General features: G+C 36.2%; 1 protein-coding gene across 4 annotated transcripts; it reads left to right on the plus strand.

Annotated features, from left to right (window-relative positions):
- Window positions 1-722: 722 nt before the first annotated feature.
- On the plus strand, window positions 723-16992 carry LOC100246473 (DNA repair protein RAD5A). 4 transcript variants are annotated; one of them, XM_010653434.3, is made up of 20 exons: window positions 725-1597; window positions 1893-2026; window positions 6986-7121; window positions 7321-7374; window positions 7447-7590; window positions 7719-7870; window positions 7950-8034; window positions 8118-8390; window positions 8553-8699; window positions 8821-8976; window positions 9394-9461; window positions 10774-10896; window positions 10998-11097; window positions 11187-11299; window positions 12134-12412; window positions 12559-12759; window positions 14212-14269; window positions 14425-14496; window positions 15934-16032; window positions 16373-16992. In XM_010653434.3, the coding sequence occupies exons 1-20, from the start codon at window positions 980-982 to the stop codon at window positions 16493-16495; spliced, it is 3135 nt and encodes a 1044-aa protein (XP_010651736.1). In that variant the 5' UTR covers window positions 725-979; the 3' UTR covers window positions 16496-16992. The 4 variants fall into 4 exon arrangements, with proteins under 4 accessions (XP_019076341.1, XP_019076343.1, XP_010651736.1 ...); XM_010653433.3 differs by having other exon boundaries at window positions 726-1597; window positions 14212-14305; XM_019220796.2 differs by lacking the exons at window positions 14212-14269; window positions 14425-14496; window positions 15934-16032; window positions 16373-16992 and adding an exon at window positions 12897-14200 and having other exon boundaries at window positions 723-1597.
- Window positions 16993-17650: the final 658 nt, after the last annotated feature.

Genomic DNA, 17650 nt, shown 5'->3' on the forward strand with positions numbered 1-17650 from the left:
AGTTATTTCTTTAAAAAAAAATTAATAAAGTGTTTTCTTTAATTAACTTGATATTATAAATATATAAATAATTTTTATATTTATAATTTATTTAAATTAAAAAAATGATTCATTTTAATTTTTTTTACACCAATTATAATTTTTTTAAAATAAATGATAATTTTATAATCATGTTGGTATATTAATTTTAATAATTTAAAGAAGAAGAAAGGAGTTGGGGGAGCTCACTTTCGTAGAAACATAATAAGCAATTAGGGGAACACGAAAATAATGAAGAGAAAATACGAGAATAATTTATTATTTAAATAGTGAAAAAACAATGAAATTATGTTTTTATTATTATAAAAAAATAGTGGTTTTTGAAAACACAAAAATATAAAAAACAAAAACATATCCATTTTTTCTAAATATGTTTTTAGTGTTTTTGTTTTCAAAAATAAAAAATAATTCTTAAAAACAGTCACCAATCAGACTCAAAATATTATAGAAAAATGTATTTTTAAAAAATATTAGATATTTAATAAAATTTTAAAAATCATTTATAATATTAAAAATTTATTTAAAATATTAAAAAAAAACATTTACTTATTAATGCTTTTTCCTAAAAACACTTTTAAAAAAAACATACTTCCCTTAAAAATATAAAACAGAACGCATTCTTCGTGGCGAAGGCCAAATGGTGACATACTTGGTTGAAATTGGGGGTCACGTGACTCTCACGTGCAAAAGGATGGCGGGAAATATTGCTTCTCTCACACGCTTCCTTCCCAGCCCGCGATTTTCCTTCGTACGCGCCACCGACCTCGTCTTCTTCACTTCAAAGTTCAAACCACTCCAACAGAGGCCCTAGCGCATTATAGCATAAGGGCTTCCAACTCCATTATTCTTAACCTCTTCTCGGACCTAGGGTTTCATGGTTCTCCTGTGACTCCGCGCTCCAATATATACTGGTGGAATTAGGGTTAGGGTTTCATCGGATATGGGCAAGAAGGTCACGGATGAACTGTTATCGACCGTCCGTTCCGTAATTGGCCTGAACTACTCCGATATGGACATCATCCGTGCGCTTCACATGGCCAACAACGATGTCACCGCCGCGATCAACATCATCTTCGATACTCCAAATTTCGGAACTAAAATGGGAAAAAACACGGAAACTTTTCGCCGCAATTCGAGCTCCGTGAGTGCAATTGTCGTCTCAGATTCGTATCGAAACGAGGATGAGACGAAGAAGTGTTCTTTAGGCAATGGAACTGTCGTCTCAGATTCGAATCGAAATAATGAGGCAAAGAAGTGTTCTTTAGGGTCTAATGAAAATGATACTCCAACTCCTAGCAATTTGGTTGATAATAGTTTTGAAGCTTCGAGTCGGTGCTCGGGTTCCATTGGGAGTGAGTGGTGGTTTTTGAATTGCAGTGAACTCGCGGGATTGTCAACTTGTAAAGGGAGGAGGATGAAATCTGGGGATGAAGTGTTTTTCACATTTCCATTGAAGAAGAGCCCAAATTCTCCTTCTCCAGGGAAGCTTACTGGACGAGGACGACAGATGGGGGCTTGCTCGGAGATTGTGAGGTTCTCCACGAAAGAGTCCGGGGAGGTAATTTGACAAGGCTTGCGTTTGGCTGTGAATAGTTTGTGGAGTAAGAAGGACCCACTTCCAAATGTCTGGTTTGGTTAATTTATGGACCATTAAATCAAATTTTACAGAAACCAAAGATATAAAGAATTTAAAAATAAATTAAAAAACTTGTACTCTGCAGACTTGAATTTATTGAATTCTGGATTAAATCCAATTCCTTGAGATAAATGCAGCTGTGATTATTTAAAAGAATTCAAAATAATGGTTATAATATTCTGATTTTCTTTTAATATCTTTATGGTGTTTATGGCAGGTAGGTCGCATCCCAAATGAGTGGGCTCGGTGCCTTTTGCCGCTTGTGAGGGATAAGAAGGTTAAGATTGAGGGGTTTTGTAAAGCTGCTCCTGATGTGTTGGGCATCATGGACACTATTCTTTTATCAATCAGGTGTGCATATTGTCTAGAAATAATGTCTTTTTCAAAATTATTGGTTACTTTTTGAGTGGCATTGTCTGATTCAGCAATTGCCAAGGGGCTCTTCAAGTGCACCCTTTAAACCAGGCTTGTGATTAATCCTGAGCCTTGGATTGGACCTGGATAAGGCTGTCAGGTGAACCAATCTACTGAAGCATGGCTTTACCAGAGGCTTGTTTAAGGTCTGTTTGAGATGAAAAGGCTGTCACGATAGTGCTTTTGGAGCTCCTTTGTCTTTTATGTGAAGCTTGGGCAGCCTACCATTTGGCTTGCTTGGCTTGCGTGCAGTCAATGACTTTCAAGACAAATGGAGCTTCATGAGTTCAGCCTGACTATATACTTGAGATCAGTTGTGTGATAACCAAGCCAATTGAATTTTTTGCTTGTGGAAATTGCAAGCCAACTCAAGTAGCCTGCCGCTTGTTTTTGCTCAACCCATTTACCACACTGGAACTAGATGTCTTTGTTCTCATTTAGATCTAGAAGCCTTTGTGAAAATGCTTTCTGCTGTGTTTATTGTATAGGATTACATATGAATATATAGAGAATAATTGTATAAAAATAGCCTAGGAAATAATGCCTATGATTATGCCATCAAAGATAAATAACATAAGTGAAGAATGCTAAGAAAGGAAAGAATCCTAGAAGATTCTGTGTACAACTATACAATTGTTACAACTCATATGGGCTGGAAAAATATTCAATAATCTGCCACCCAAGTTGGCTGGATTCCAATTGACAGATTTTACAACACTCCCCCTCAAGCTGAGGAATAAATGTTTCTCATTCCTAGCTTACTTAAAATAGTTTGGAATGACTGGGTGGGAAGCCCCTTTGTTAGAATATCAGCCAACTGGCCCTTTGTAGGAATATAAGGAGTACAAATCAACCCATTTTCAAGTTTCTCTTTTATAAAATGTTGGTCCACTTCCACATGCTTAGTTTGATCATGTTGCATTAGATTGTGTGCAATGCTGATGGCTGACTTGTTGTCACAGTAGAGTTTCATAGGTTCTTCCCATTTGATTCCAAGGTCATTTAGTATTATCTTGATCCAAAGAAGCTTATAGATTCCATGTGCCATGGTTTTGAATCCTGATTCTACACTAGACCTTGCTACCACCTATTGCTTCTTACTTCTCCAAGTCACTAAGTTTCCTCCTAAAAACATTCAATACCTTGATGTTGATCTTCGGTCTATTATTGACCCGACCCAATCAACATTCGTGTATGCTTCTAGGATTGAACTCCCTCCCCTTTTAAAATGAATGCCTTAGCTAGGTGAAAACTTTAGGTACTTTAGCACTTTAAATACCATTTCCATGTGCACTTCTCTAGGATCATGCATGAATTGGCTTACCACATTCACAGCATAGGCTATGTTATGTTTTGTGTGAGCTAAGTATATCAATTTCCCCACTAGGTGTTGATATATATTTTTTTTTATTCACTGGAGTGCTTCCTTCTCCTTATTTAGCTTGTGAGATTGTTCCATTGGAGTCTCTGTTGGTTTGCAACCACTAATTCCTGTCTCATTTAGTAGATCTAGAATGCATATCTTTTGTGAGATTACTATTCCTTCATTAGAGTGTGCAACTTCAATCCTTAGGAAGTATTTGAGCTTTCCTGGGTCTTTGATTTCAAATTCCTTAGCTAGTTGCCTTTACAATTTCTCCATTTTTGCAGGATCATTTTTGTGAAGACTATGTCATCAACATATATAATAAGGGCTATTAGCTTGTTCATTTTTGTTTGTTTGAAGAATAAGGTATGATCCCTTTGACTTTGGTTGTATCCCATTCTCTTCATTGCCTTTGTAAATCTTCCGAACCAAGCTCTTGGTGATTGTTTAAGTCCATAAAGAGCCTTCTTGGGCCTGCACACTTTGCCTTTTTCAAAATTTTCTTCCAACCCCAATGACACTTCCATATAGACTTCCTTTTTTAAGTCTCCATGTAGAAAGACACTCTTAACATCTAGTTGTTGCAATGGCCAATCAAGATTAGCAGCCTAAGGATAGTAGAATCTGAATAGTGTTCATCTTTGCCATAGGTGCAAAGGCTTCATGGTAATCAATTCCATGAGTTTGTGCATACCCCTTTGCAACTAGTCTTGTTTTGTATCTTTCTAGTGTGCCATTAGCCCTAAACTTCGTGGTAAACACCCATTTGCAAGCCACCTTCCTTTCATGTGTTATTTTTTTATTAGTGCACTCATTTCTTCCATCATTGCTTTCCCCCCAATTATCATTTCTAAGTGCCTCTTGGACAGTTTTTGGTGTCTCTATAGAATTTAGCTTTGAGAGAAAGGCTTGGTAAGAAGGTGATAGTTTTTCAAGGGAAACAAAATGGATCAAAGGGTGTTGAGTACATTGTCTTTTTTCTTTTGTAAGGGCAATAGGCAAATCAAGATCATTAAGGCTAAGGAAATCATTGCCTTTTTTTTGTGTATCAGGATCAATTGAATTAGTACCTTTTTTTGGTTGAATGATTGGGACATATGGAGTTTCTAGGGCCAGTTGCTTCCTCCTTGAATAGACCTTGAGTGACACTTGAAAATCCTTCCCCTTTGAACTTTGCAAATAGGATTCAAATCTGGGTAAGTCAGGGACAGCTTCTGGTACAATTTTTTAGGTGTTCTTTGGGGCAATTGCTTGGGTATTTTCTGAAGTCACAGCTATAGAAAAATCTGGCATGACTGGTGCAGTGTTTGAGGCATTTCTGGGGCTTTTTTTTGGGTATTTTCTGGAGTGACGACTATGGAAAAATCTGATCCCTTAGTTTGGACAAGTTTGGTGGAGTTCTCCAAGATAGGAAGAGTAGATAGGCTAGGAAAGAATTCCTTATCTTTGGCAAAAGGTTCCCCCTGAAGATAAGGATTGGGGGAAAAAGGTTGTTTTTTATTGAAGGATACATCCATAGTGACAAAAAACCTTTTAGAAGCTGGGTAATAACACTTGTACCCTTTTAAGGGCCCTTGGGTCAAGTTTACTCCTTTGGTGAGCATGGATATGTACAAAGGCCACACACCAAAAGATCCTTGGGGAAAGGCAATTGAAACTGTCAAATTTTGGAAAAAAATCTAGAAAGTGCCTCAATAGGGCTAGAATAGTTAAGAATCCGAGAGGGTGACTATTTATGAGGTACGTAGTAGTTAGGACAGCTTCTCCCTAAGATGACTTTGGAACATTCATTTGAAAAATCAGTGCTCTAGTGATCTCCAATAGATGCTTATTTTTACGCTCTACTATCCCATTTTGTTGGGGAGTATAATTATAAGAGGTATAATGAATGATTCCATCTTTTTGGAATAAGATGTAAGGTATTGATTGAAGTACTCTTTTCCATTGTCTGACCTTATTCCTAGGACCTTGACATCATTCTTATTTTTTAGCATGTTATGAAAATGAGGAAGATTGTGCTAACCTCAGATTCTTGTTTCATGAGATATACCTAAGCAAACCGAGTGCAATCATCAACAAACAAAACAAATCAACTTACCCCAAAATGCTATGAACTTTGGTAGGTCCCCAAACATCCATATGGATCAAACTAAATGAAACAAAGCTTTTCTTATTACTTAAAGAAAAAGACACACAGTGATTTCTAGCATACTCACAAACATCACAATGGAAGTTTTGAACATTTAGTTTTTCAAACATATTAGAAAGTATTTTTTCAATAATAAAAAAGGAGGATGACCAAGACGAAAATGGGATGATCAAACTTGTTCCTCGGCTGGAGGATGATGTTATGATAAATAGGTATGAGGAGCAGGACATGTTGTGCCACTTTGAGCTTGAAGGAGAAACAACCCCCCTTCTTCTCTAGCATGCCCAATCACTTTCCCTATGAGAAGGCCCTGAAAATAACATCCAGATTGTGTAAAGTTGACTAAGCAATTTAGGTCCTTAGTAATTTGAGGAATAGACAATAAATTTACTGAGAGTTTTGGAACATGTAAGATATTTCTTAATGTTAGAGAAGATGTTAAGAAGACATCTCCTTGACCAGTCACAATTGCTATAGTACCATCAACAATTTTGATCTTTTGATTTCTTGGGCATGGAATGTAACTAGAAAAGACTTTTGAAAAATTGGTCATATGGTCGAGTGCCCCTGAATCAAAATGATCCAAGGGCTGGAAAACCTAATTTTAGAGGTACTCACGGAGATGGAATACTTACCTGTCTAAGCAAAATGACTACGTCCCTCAGGTTTTTCCAACTTGAAAATGAATCATTTGAGTTTGTCAATTTCCTCCTTGTTGAGCTCCATTTCTTGGCCAAAGCTTTCTTCCTGCTGTTTTCCTCAATTTTCAGCAAGATTGACTTGTGATTTATAGCCAGAATTAACCCCTTTATCCCCATTCCCCTTAAAAAAATTTAGGGGCTTGCCATGGAGCTTCCAACATGTCTCCCTTGTGTGCCTAGTTTTCTTGCAATAGCTGTACCATAAAGAGTCTTTCTCACTTGTTTTCTTACCTTTGCTTGTACCAGAGTTTGCAACATTAGTCGCAGCACTTCCTTCATTTCCACTTTGTTTTGAGATGGCTAAAGCAGATCTGTCCATGGTGCTTCCCTTTTCTAACATTATATTTCTCCTTTCTTCTTCTCTTCTAACGATTGCAAAGGCTTCGTTTAGAGATAGCAGTGGCTCTTTGTACTCTAGTTTCTTTGTAAATGCCAATGGATTTGGAATTGAATTTATATTCCATAAACTCCAAATCCATGGTATAAGCAACATCTCTTTTGCGTTGATTCCAGCTTCCAAGTTCAATCAAATTGCATGCAACAAAATCTGGCCTTATGGAATTGAATACTTTTTGTGGCTTGATAGAAGGGTAAAATAGAATTTTTCAGTGATTCTTGATCCTGTATTTCTAGTTAACACATTGAGTATTTGATGAATTTTAATTTTGTTTACATTTCAGTGTATATATCAATAGTTCCATGTTCCGAAAGTGCCAGCAGACCTCCCTTAGAGCAGCCAGCAATTCTTCTGAGGAGTCAGTTGTTCATGCTCTCCCAACCTTGTTTAGGTTGCTGGGATTAACCCCTTTTAAAAAGGTGATAGTTTATCCTTTTAGTTGCAAACCCTTTTTTTTGTGAGCCTATTTCTCTCCTTTGATTATGTCACTAACTTGTATAGTTGATATGAAATTTTGACTTTGGATCTATTTCAGAGCCGGATTATTTTGTTGTTTATGCTAGCTTCTTTTAGAATGCAATTGATACTTTGTTTTCGTTATTGCTTGATTATAATTAGGCAGAATTCAGTCCTGATGATCTGTATACGAGGAAGCGGCCTTTAGAATCAAAGGTACAATAACGAATTTATTTGATTCTTTAGTTACGTTCTTAGTGGATTTAGCATTGAAACTTGCTTGAACAGGACAATTCTGGTATTCCTGGCTTACTGTCACATGTCAAGTTTAAGAATCCATCTCCAAATGGCAATGAAGTTGAAAATGAGGAGTCCATTTCAGACACTGATCTTGACAATATTGTTGGCATCGGAGACAACTCTTATCTTGAGGTATTGTAATTTCTTAGAATATTTTCTTGTACTTTTGGAGCTTACATGTGCATTTTTCTTCATCCCCTTCCCCCACCCCTCACCATGCTTTGTGCAGTTGAAGTACTCCAGATTTTTTTGTATTTCAGGAAAGGGATCCCCCTAGCACCCTTCAGTGTGAACTTCGCCCCTATCAGAGGCAGGCTCTTCACTGGATGATCCAGCTGGAGAAGGGACCATGCATGGATGAGGCAGGAACAACCCTTCATCCCTGTTGGGACGCGTATCGTCTTGCAGACAAGTATGTGGGACGAGCATAACTTTTTATGCTTTATGCTTGCTTTGAGTCTGGAACCTCATACAGGTGTTTGTGTACACAGGAGGGAGCTTGTCATCTATTTGAATGCATTTACAGGTGATGCCACAACAGAATTTCCAAGCACCCTTAAAATGGCCAGAGGAGGAGTATGTGTTATATATATCTTTGATATCCATCAGTTGTTATCAAAAAACCGCTTTACAGTATTTTGACTTGACTACATTTGAAGATTCTGGCAGATGCAATGGGGCTTGGGAAGACAATTATGACCATAGCTCTCCTTCTTGCTCATTCAGAAAAAGGTCTACTAGCCAGTAGTCAATCTACAAGTCAGCACTATCATGAAAGTAGTGAAATCAGCAGTATTTCAGATCAATCTCCAGATCTTTCAAAGAAAGCAGCTAAATTTTCAGGTTTCCATAAGCTGAAGAAGCAAGAGAATACCCTTACTAGTGGGGGCAATCTGATCATATGCCCTATGACACTTCTAGGCCAGTGGAAGGTAGCCATTTTCCCATTTTGATCTTTACTTTTCTTAGATATACTTATTGCCATTTTCCACTGCTTATTAAAGGAGTTGGTAATGTAATGGGTATCACAGGCTCACCAGCAATCATGTACTTCTCCATTTCTGAGATTATTCTAAACATCTGTGTGTTGACAGGCAGAGATTGAAACTCATGCTCAACCTGGTTCTTTGTCTGTTTATGTTCATTATGGACAAGGTAGATTGAAGGATGCAAAAATTCTAGCCCAAAATGATGTTGTAATCACCACATATGGAGTGTTAGCCTCAGAATTTTCACCTGAGGTAGCTTTGAAATGCTCTTGTTTGATTTTATGGGAATTTGCTGTGTGCTTTGCATTGAATGTCCTCGCATAGGTTAAAGGTTATTCTCTATTCTCTTTCCATTCATGTGTTCCATTCGTAGCATGCTGAAGACAATGGGGGACTTTACTCAGTTCATTGGTTTAGAGTAGTGCTTGATGAGGCGCATACTATAAAATCCTCTAAAAGCCAAATTTCTATGGCGGCGGCTGCACTAATTGCTGATCGCCGATGGTGTCTTACTGGTACTCCTATCCAGGTGAGTTTAGTGGAAAATTTTTGTGATGCCATCCTTACGTTTAAATGATTGTCCCTTTTGTTTTCTTCTGGACAAATTTTTTAGGTAAGTTTTTTGGATTTTTTTGTCGTCTGCATTATCTGACGGATAGCATGTTTTGTGAGAATGCCCTGTATTATTTGATAAAAGCCACAATAGTTTTCTGTGATTTGATGTTACATTGTGTTATTCCAATGAACACATTACTACACTGAATGACAAACCCACATGTAAATTGGTTTTATTCATTGCATTAACTCCTTGCTCTTATACAATTAATGTTGTTGCATGCATCATATCCTAAATAGTTTGAAGGAATTTGTACTACTTGCAAGTTACATCCGATGGATTTTTGTCTTTGCAGCTGTTATTCCTTGACATTTATTTTTTCCATCACAGAACAACCTGGAGGACATTTACAGCCTTCTTCGGTTTTTGAGGGTGGAACCTTGGGGAAACTGGGCATGGTGTGTTCTCCCTTGTTTTATATTGTGATTATACATTATATTAGGTGCTTCTTAATATATCTCTTGCTTGCCACCAAAAAAATTGTCATTATAAATTATTTTAGTTTTTTTAAATTTGAGTTTTTGTTATCCATATGTTTCAGACATACACCTTGAGTGTCATTGCTGTTTCAGGAGCAACAAAGTTGCTTCTGATCATTTCTCTATAATGTTATTCAGATTTCTCATAGTTATGGTCCATGCTTCTTGGGATGAATTTTGGATTTTAACATATTAAAGTGTTAGTCAGACTGAACCATATTGTTCTCTCATGCCTAATAGCTTAAGCTTTTGGGCTGAATGGTAGTTTAAACTTTAATATGATATCAGAGCTCTATTTTTGGAGATGCTGGGTTCAAGATCTCTATTGTTTATCCCCCCATTTGGTCATCTCTGAAAGGAAGCTGTTAGGGTGGAATGTTGAATGTTAACCAACTTGGTATACATTTATGTTTGTAGGAAAACAAACATTCTATTAACAGAGCCCATAAAAAAAAGACAAAGTTGGCTTATTTTGTAACAAGTTATGATTTTGTGCCAATTGGTGGTTTAGGCAAATATGTTTAGGTTTCAATTGCCCAGAGTTTGATATATATATATATATATATATATTTTGATCAGTCCCAGAGTTTGATATTTATCTTAATTCATTTCCCTGTGGACCAAGTTTTTCTTTGCCAAATTAATAGATTGGTTTGTCATCTTTTAGCTTTCTTCCGGAATTTGACATCCCAGTATATTGTTGGGTACTTCGTGGGTAGGCACTCATTTTGGCACCTGATGTTCCATACAGGGTTAGTGTAGGCCTGGAAAAAAAAAATCAATGCCTAAGTGGTCTGCTTTACATAAGATGTAGGCTTTCTTGAAGTGAAGTGCATGTTTTGGTGTCTGTTTTCCACCCTGGATAGTATAACCCTGAAAACAAGGTGTCTTAATGGTTTACATGGCACACAATGTAGGTTTTCTTCAAGTGAAGGGGGTGATTTAGATCTGGAAAATATAACAGACAGCCAATGGTTTGCATTTCTGGAAAAAAGTTAGTTTTAGTGTTGAATAAGTGAAGCTTAATGGTGATACATGTTAAAAACGTGTTCCCAAGTGAATATCTTTAAATTTCTGGAAATTATTGACAATATTAGCCTCAAGTAGTGGAGTTTCATAATGCCTAAATGATAAACTATGAAAAGGTGAATTCCCCTTCTCAGTTTTTGTCTTGAATGACTCAATGTTGCATGGTAGTGATGTGGTGGTTCTATTTTCTTACCTAATCTAGGTGGAATAAACTCATTCAAAAACCATTTGACGAGGGTGATGAGAGAGGATTAAAGTTGGTCCAATCCATCTTAAAGCCAATCATGTTAAGAAGAACAAAGTTTAGCACTGATCGAGAAGGCAGGTGAGTAAGCTAGCTGAGGACATTATCCCATTACATTTTTTTTTTCTTTTTTTTTTCTTTTTTTAATGTTTTCTGATCCTTTTGCTCTTTCGTTGTCCCAGGCCAATTCTAGTTCTCCCTCCAGCTGACATTCAAGTGATTTATTGTGAACTTACTTCAGCTGAAAAAGACTTTTATGAGGCTCTATTTAAAAGATCCAAGGTATTCCCTGACTTAAATGATTGTATTGACTGCATTTTTCTGATTTTAGTATGACACCTTTTCTTTAATTTGATTGAAACATTCTTCAGGTGAAGTTTGATCAATTTGTTGAGCAAGGACGGGTTCTTCATAATTATGCTTCTATTTTGGAGTTGCTTTTATGTCTTCGCCAATGTTGTGATCATCCATTTCTTGTGATGAGGTTTGTCTCTTACTTGGGTTTGCTCCATTAGTGATGGATTCATGCCCTAGTGCAGTGGTGCTGGTGATGATGCTGTTGATAATAACAATGATGGTGGTGCTAAACAATGGACAGTGGTCTTGATTGACTGTAGTAGCTAGATTTGTGCTACTTATAAGATTCGTATATGTTTAAATCATTTTTTGTTGAAATTAATCGGTTAGCTTAAATAGTGTTTTTATTAAATTTTATTTTGCAAAGAGAACAATTATTGACTAAGGATGTAAAGGTCTGCATAGACAAGAAGTGACCCCTGAGGCGTGGCTCAAGTGGTGAGGGGTTGGGGTGGGGATGTGGGAGGTTTAAATTTCTCTTCTAAACAGGGGAAAAGTTTCCAATCAAAAATAAAAAAGAAGCAAAGATAAAAGCCAAACATCAAGCATAAAGAGGAAAAAGGACCATTTGTAGATGGATTATTCCTGCAAAAAATTTTATGACAAGCTTTAAGATGCCAATTTTAGAAGAACAAATAGTGCTAAAATTTATACATACATACATAGGTCAGAACTCAACCTGATCATCATCATCATCCCTTATGGCCTTTGTTGTCTGGGGCTATTCACTATACTTATTTTTCTACTGTCCCTGAAATGCAGCTGCTACTCACTAAATATATATATATATATATATATATATATATATATATATATATATATATCAAACAGCTTGAAGGATTCATTATCTCTTCATTCTCATAGCAACCTATAGATTGCGATCATATAGTTTTCTTGACATCCTCTTTTGTAGTGTTTTACCATTGCAATGATTGGTAATGGGAGGTTTTGATGTGTCCAGTCGAGGTGATACACAGGAATTCTCTGATCTGAATAAGCTAGCTAAGCATTTCCTAAAAGGTGGCCAGAATGCCCTGGAAGGAGAAACCAAAGATCTGCCTTCACGTGCTTATATTCAAGAGGTTGTGGAGGAGCTGCGTAAGGGGGAGCAAGGAGAATGCCCTATATGTCTTGAAGCATTTGAAGATGCAGTGTTGACTCCTTGTGCTCATCGTTTATGCCGAGAGTGTCTCTTGGCTAGTTGGCGAAATCCCACTTCTGGATTTTGCCCTGTTTGTAGGTACCTTTTAGTTAATGTCAGTGGTTTTATTATTTGGCTTTTAATGCATTTTATTTTTGTACTACTTATATTTTATTTTTGTTTTTTGTTGTCCTTTTTATAATGGAGTTTTATACTATCTTTGAACATGATCTCTCTCTTTACAGGAAGACCATCAGTAGGCAAGATCTTATTACAGCTCCGACTGGAAGTCGATTCCAGATTGATGTTGAGAAAAATTGGATGGAATCATCCAAAGTTGCTGCTCTCTTGCTCGAACTAGAAAATCTCTGCTCTGTGGGCTCCAAAAGTATTTTATTTAGCCAGTGGACTGCCTTTCTCGACCTCTTGCAGATTCCCCTTTCTCGGTAACTATCAGTTGCTGTTAAATGCTTTCTGACAAATTTATTTGGTTTTTATGAAGGCATCTTGTTTGTTGGGTTAGCGTTTCTTTTCTAGGATTTCTAAATTAGTATATGCTATAAATAATACTGAGGTCATGCAGGTGCTGCTGGGATTGGCTCACCATTACTAAAAATGTCTTGCCACCCCTCTTATCAAAATTGATAGAGAAATGTCCTGATAGAACTATTTGTCAGCTTTTTCCTTATGTGGCAAAGGAAAATGCTTTAAGAAAACCCAAAAAGGATTCCACCTATGTAGACCTGGAGGTATACAAGCAACACCCAAATGGAAAGAAAGAGACACAAAAACAAATCTGCACCAGCAAAACATGACAGAAAAGAGAAAGCAACAGAATACAAACAGAAGTCAATCCCTCCCAGCTTATCAATGAAGTCCTATAAAGCCAATGCCTCTTTCCTGGAGAATCCTCTGATCCAATGAACAAAGATCTAAGGGCAAATTCCATTTGTCTAAGTTTAAACACCTGCATCCCTTCACAAGTCCTGCTATTCTGTTCCTTATAGAGACACCATGTTTAGTATCATGAGGCTGTCCTCCACACCTTTCTCTTCTGATGACAAACCTACTATGCCATCTTGCTAAAACTCCTTGAACAACCTTGACATGACCCAAGCCACCTCAAATTGAAAACATGCTAAAGACCTACAAATGCTGAGCCACAGAACAGTTGATTAATGAATGGCTTGTTAGCTCCTATTCTCTCTTGCAAAAGTAAACATCAGTTCACAAGTGTCCTTCCCTCTCTTCTGTGCTGACCAATAGTTTAACATTCTCCCATCCAGCAGAGTACGCAGAAAGGGCTCCTTTCGAAGGAGCACAAGGTCCTCACAAATTTAGAACTGGAAAACTGTCTTGGCCCTAGAAGTTAAAGCCTTGAAAAAGAATTTAGTTAATTAACAGAAGATTGACCATACTTCATTGCCTTGCACCACAAACTATCCCCCCTATTCCTTGAAAGCTGCAAATCAACATGGCAGCCCATGAAATAATCCACCATCTCCAATTCCTAGTTATGAAATTTTGTAACAAAGCTATGGTTCCAATGCTTCTGGCCCTCCTCAATACTCCAGTACCTTGCTAAAATTGTATGGGTTTGTTAAATCTTTGTGCAAGTTGATTTTCACCTTAAGGATCTTCACTTTGGCAAAATCTGGATCACAGAATTTAAATTCTTAAACGTGGTTTTCTTTTTTTCATTTTTGTCCTTTGTTCCTTGTTCTGTCATTCCCTGGATCAGTGCCTTGGGAGTTCATATGTTTGTCATGGAAATCCCAGTGACACCAGATCCTAGGTATGTGTACTTTCCATCAAATGCAACAATATGTTGGAGTTCACCATCTTGGCAATCTGTTGCATATGCCATTGATATCAGTAGTTTTTCATCTTCTAAACAGGAGTAACATTTCATTTGTTCGTCTGGATGGAACTCTGAATCAGCAGCAACGGGAAAAAGTAATTAAACAATTCTCAGAGGAAAGCAACATCCTGGTTTGTCAGAAAAAATGTGGCCTTTTTTTTTTGTCCCTTTCTCTGAAGAGAAAGGAGGTGTGGGGAAGAGAGGGTTTGGGTTTAATAGTTGACGCACATTTTTGGTGTTTGTTACATAGGTCTTGCTAATGTCGTTGAAGGCTGGTGGAGTTGGAATAAACCTAACGGCTGCATCCAATGCCTTTGTTTTGGTATGTACTGAAGATCCAAACTTTTCACCTTTTTAATTGTGACGTGATATAGTGCCTAGTTGTGGGCACTATATACAATAGTAGAAAGCATTGGCATTAGTGTTATACATTTTATGGAATAAGCAGCAACTTTTAGTTTTAGGCTTCTCTTTCAGCAAGTTGTAGACAATTTTTGTATTGATCATTGGAAACTTGTTTAGTCAAGTAAAATTTTTCTGGAGTATCGGCCAAATAGGTAAAATTGTATACAATGAGCATCAGAAAGGGCGCAACCCGTGTACATTTTTGGGAGTAATAACATCCTTCTATCTTGTTTGAAATTGGGGATCCTTGCAACTTCCCAAAATTGAATTGACATTGTATACTAGTATGATGTAGGTGGTGTTTGTTTTTTTGGCTTTTTACTTGAAACAATTTGTTTTCAGAATTTAGTTTGTTTGTTTTTTTACTTTTTCATGACTTAATATAAACTTTTTATTAAATAGAAAAAGCCAAAATATGTAGTTTTTTCTAAATAGAAAAAATGACATATTGGTTTTTTTTACTTTTTAATACTTAATAGAAATAAAATACTATAAAAACAAACAACCTAATATTTAATACTATTAAGCATTAAGGTTCTATTTAGAATTAAGTAAAAAAACAAACACCACCATAGTGTAAGAGCACCTTAGATAATAATCAGGGATCTACCTTGTACCATCCAATAGCACACAATTATAATCAACCTAACTAATCAAATGCACAGAGAGCGTAAACTCTTAATAAAATATATAAAAAACAAAGGGTTTATTACAATCAAGTCGCATATCATTGAATTTAACACTTATAATATCCTTTCCTAATAAATTAAATATAATATAGGACAGTCATTCTCTTATGATTCCATAGCATCTTGGATTGTCCTCCTGTTTGGCTTTTGTTAAACTTTTGGGTGATACAACTATATATAGTTAACCTCAAGTTGTAAAGTTTATATCGTAGGCACATCATACATGTTGTCTAAAAATAGTAGGTTGGTCAAGATTGTATCTTGAGTTGCCATGATGGGGGGGATCTGTGTCAGCATAATGGCATGGATGAGGTGCAGTTGTTGGTTTCCCATACTATTAAAGGCCTGTATGAAAGGTTTGTCATTAAAATATTATCTAGTAGGCCTTGGATTTGGATGTTCTTGAACAACATTTTGATCAAAATGATCCAGAAAATCATGCTTTAAGAGTGCCTGTAAGATTTCAGTCTTTTCAGCTCGTAAGGGCAGATTTTCTGTTAAATAAATGAATTAATAAAAAATAAAAATAAAACTAAGAATAAAAAGAAACAAGGAAAAGAACCAGTAGTATTCCGTCTCTCACTGTTCTGTTTCCATGTTCAATATGTTTCTTGTTAAGTAACTGAGTGTTTGATAATAATTTCTCATGGGCATTTTCTTTGAAGGATCCATGGTGGAATCCAGCTGTAGAGGAACAAGCTGTTATGCGGATTCATCGTATTGGACAAACAAAAAGGGTAATGATCAAGCGGTTCATTGTGAAGGTAACATCATTCTCCTTGGCTTGCAGACCATTCAGATGGAGCTTTTCTGCCCCAACCCCCCTAATATCCCCTCTGGTCATTCACTAGTAAGAGTAGTAATGGCTGGAAGAAGCTAGAGTGTCTGAGCTGCATGTTCAGAACTTAGATGGATAATAGTATAAATCTGATTAAAAACCTTATAACCTTGAAATTTCATAATCAAAGCTATGAAAAAAATGCATAGCGAACATTTGAATTGGGATAACAATTACACAGGCATATGGCTAATTATGACATTTGGACATTTCTCTAAGATGAGTAGAACTTTGCAACAACCTAGTAAAAATATCTTGGATGGCAGGGAACGGTGGAGGAAAGGATGCTGGCAGTGCAAGCTCGTAAGCAGCGAATGATATCTGGTGCCTTGACTGATCAAGAAGTCCGAAGTGCACGCATTGAGGAGTTGAAGATGCTTTTCACTTAAGAGCATCAAGTAAAGCTTGGATTAAATCACCATGCTGAAGATGGGTTTTTGCTTTGGCTTCCAGAGCTCTTGAAATCTTGATGTTCAGGACTAAGGAAACTCAAAAGCCGTCCAACCAGCCTGGATCTCTAACTGAGTAGTTGAGGTGGTCCTCTTATTTATGGCACTGGGCAGAAGCTAAGTGGAGGCTGAAGAGATTTTAACCATTCAATCACATTATTTTTGTAACCTGTTCAAACCTGAAGTAGTGTTCAAAGCGGAAGTATAGAGTGGTGCAAGCAAAGTAGATGATGTCCCTGACCTCCAGTCAAAAATTGAGACAGGTCTGTTCAGGGCTAAGTCACCAGCTGACTCCCAGGTGTGTTAAAGATTTTACTTCCAAATGTAGCCCTTAAAAGAAATGGAGAAATGTTAATAGATTTCCTGCAATGTAAGCTTCATTAATCAGGAATAATACTCTTCAATTTAATGTAAGGATACATCACATTTTGTTGTTAGGGTTGTAAACGCCAATCTTTCTCTTTTTTTTTTTTTTCAATTTTATATATAGATATATGCATGTATATGTCTGACAGTTATAAACTAGGGTGTTTGATACAATTTAATTCTTATTACTTAATTACTTAAAGTTGATTTTAATTTAAATTATATTTAAGTTGTTAATTTTAAATTTATTATTTAATTTTTACTTGAAGTTCTAAGGTTGCGTGATAAAATTTATTTTAAATTATCAAATGATATTTATTCTTATAAATTATAGTTAGTGTTAAGAAGGTTGTAGAATAGTAAAAAAGATTGTTGAGGTAATTATGATAAATACCAATAAAAAGTTAAAATTAAAGTATGGAATTAAGAATAAGTTAATTATTTTTATCTATTATTTAAAGTTGTTATTGATCTTAAGTTATTTTGTCAATCATATTTAATTTTGTTTAAATTAAATTATTAAATCATTTAAATTCATTAAATTGGTTTATCAAACAGGTTATTTACTCCAATTAACAAGTGGAATAAGCACATTCCTGTTTTAGATTTCACTTGATGGCTTATTGGGTGAGTTGTTCAATTTCATAAAAGCCTTACTATAAAGAAGCCCAATGAAGGAATGTATTTAGAGAAAATAATTATAAATACATATATTTATTATTCAAATGA

The sequence above is a fragment of the Vitis vinifera genome, chromosome 6 (genome assembly GCF_030704535.1).
Source record: "Vitis vinifera cultivar Pinot Noir 40024 chromosome 6, ASM3070453v1".
Lineage (NCBI taxonomy): Eukaryota > Viridiplantae > Streptophyta > Magnoliopsida > Vitales > Vitaceae > Vitis > Vitis vinifera.

Excerpts from the sequence above, each read along its gene's own strand:
- LOC100246473 (XM_010653433.3), top strand. The coding sequence starts at position 980 with ATGGGCAAGAAGGTCACGGATGAACTGTTATCGACCGTCCGTTCCGTA. Across the intron at positions 9,462-10,773 it reads CCTTGGGGAAACTGGGCATG|GTGGAATAAACTCATTCAAA; the intron begins GTGTGTTCTCCC and ends TACCTAATCTAG. Across the intron at positions 14,306-14,424 it reads CAGAGGAAAGCAACATCCTG|GTCTTGCTAATGTCGTTGAA; the intron begins GTTTGTCAGAAA and ends TTTGTTACATAG.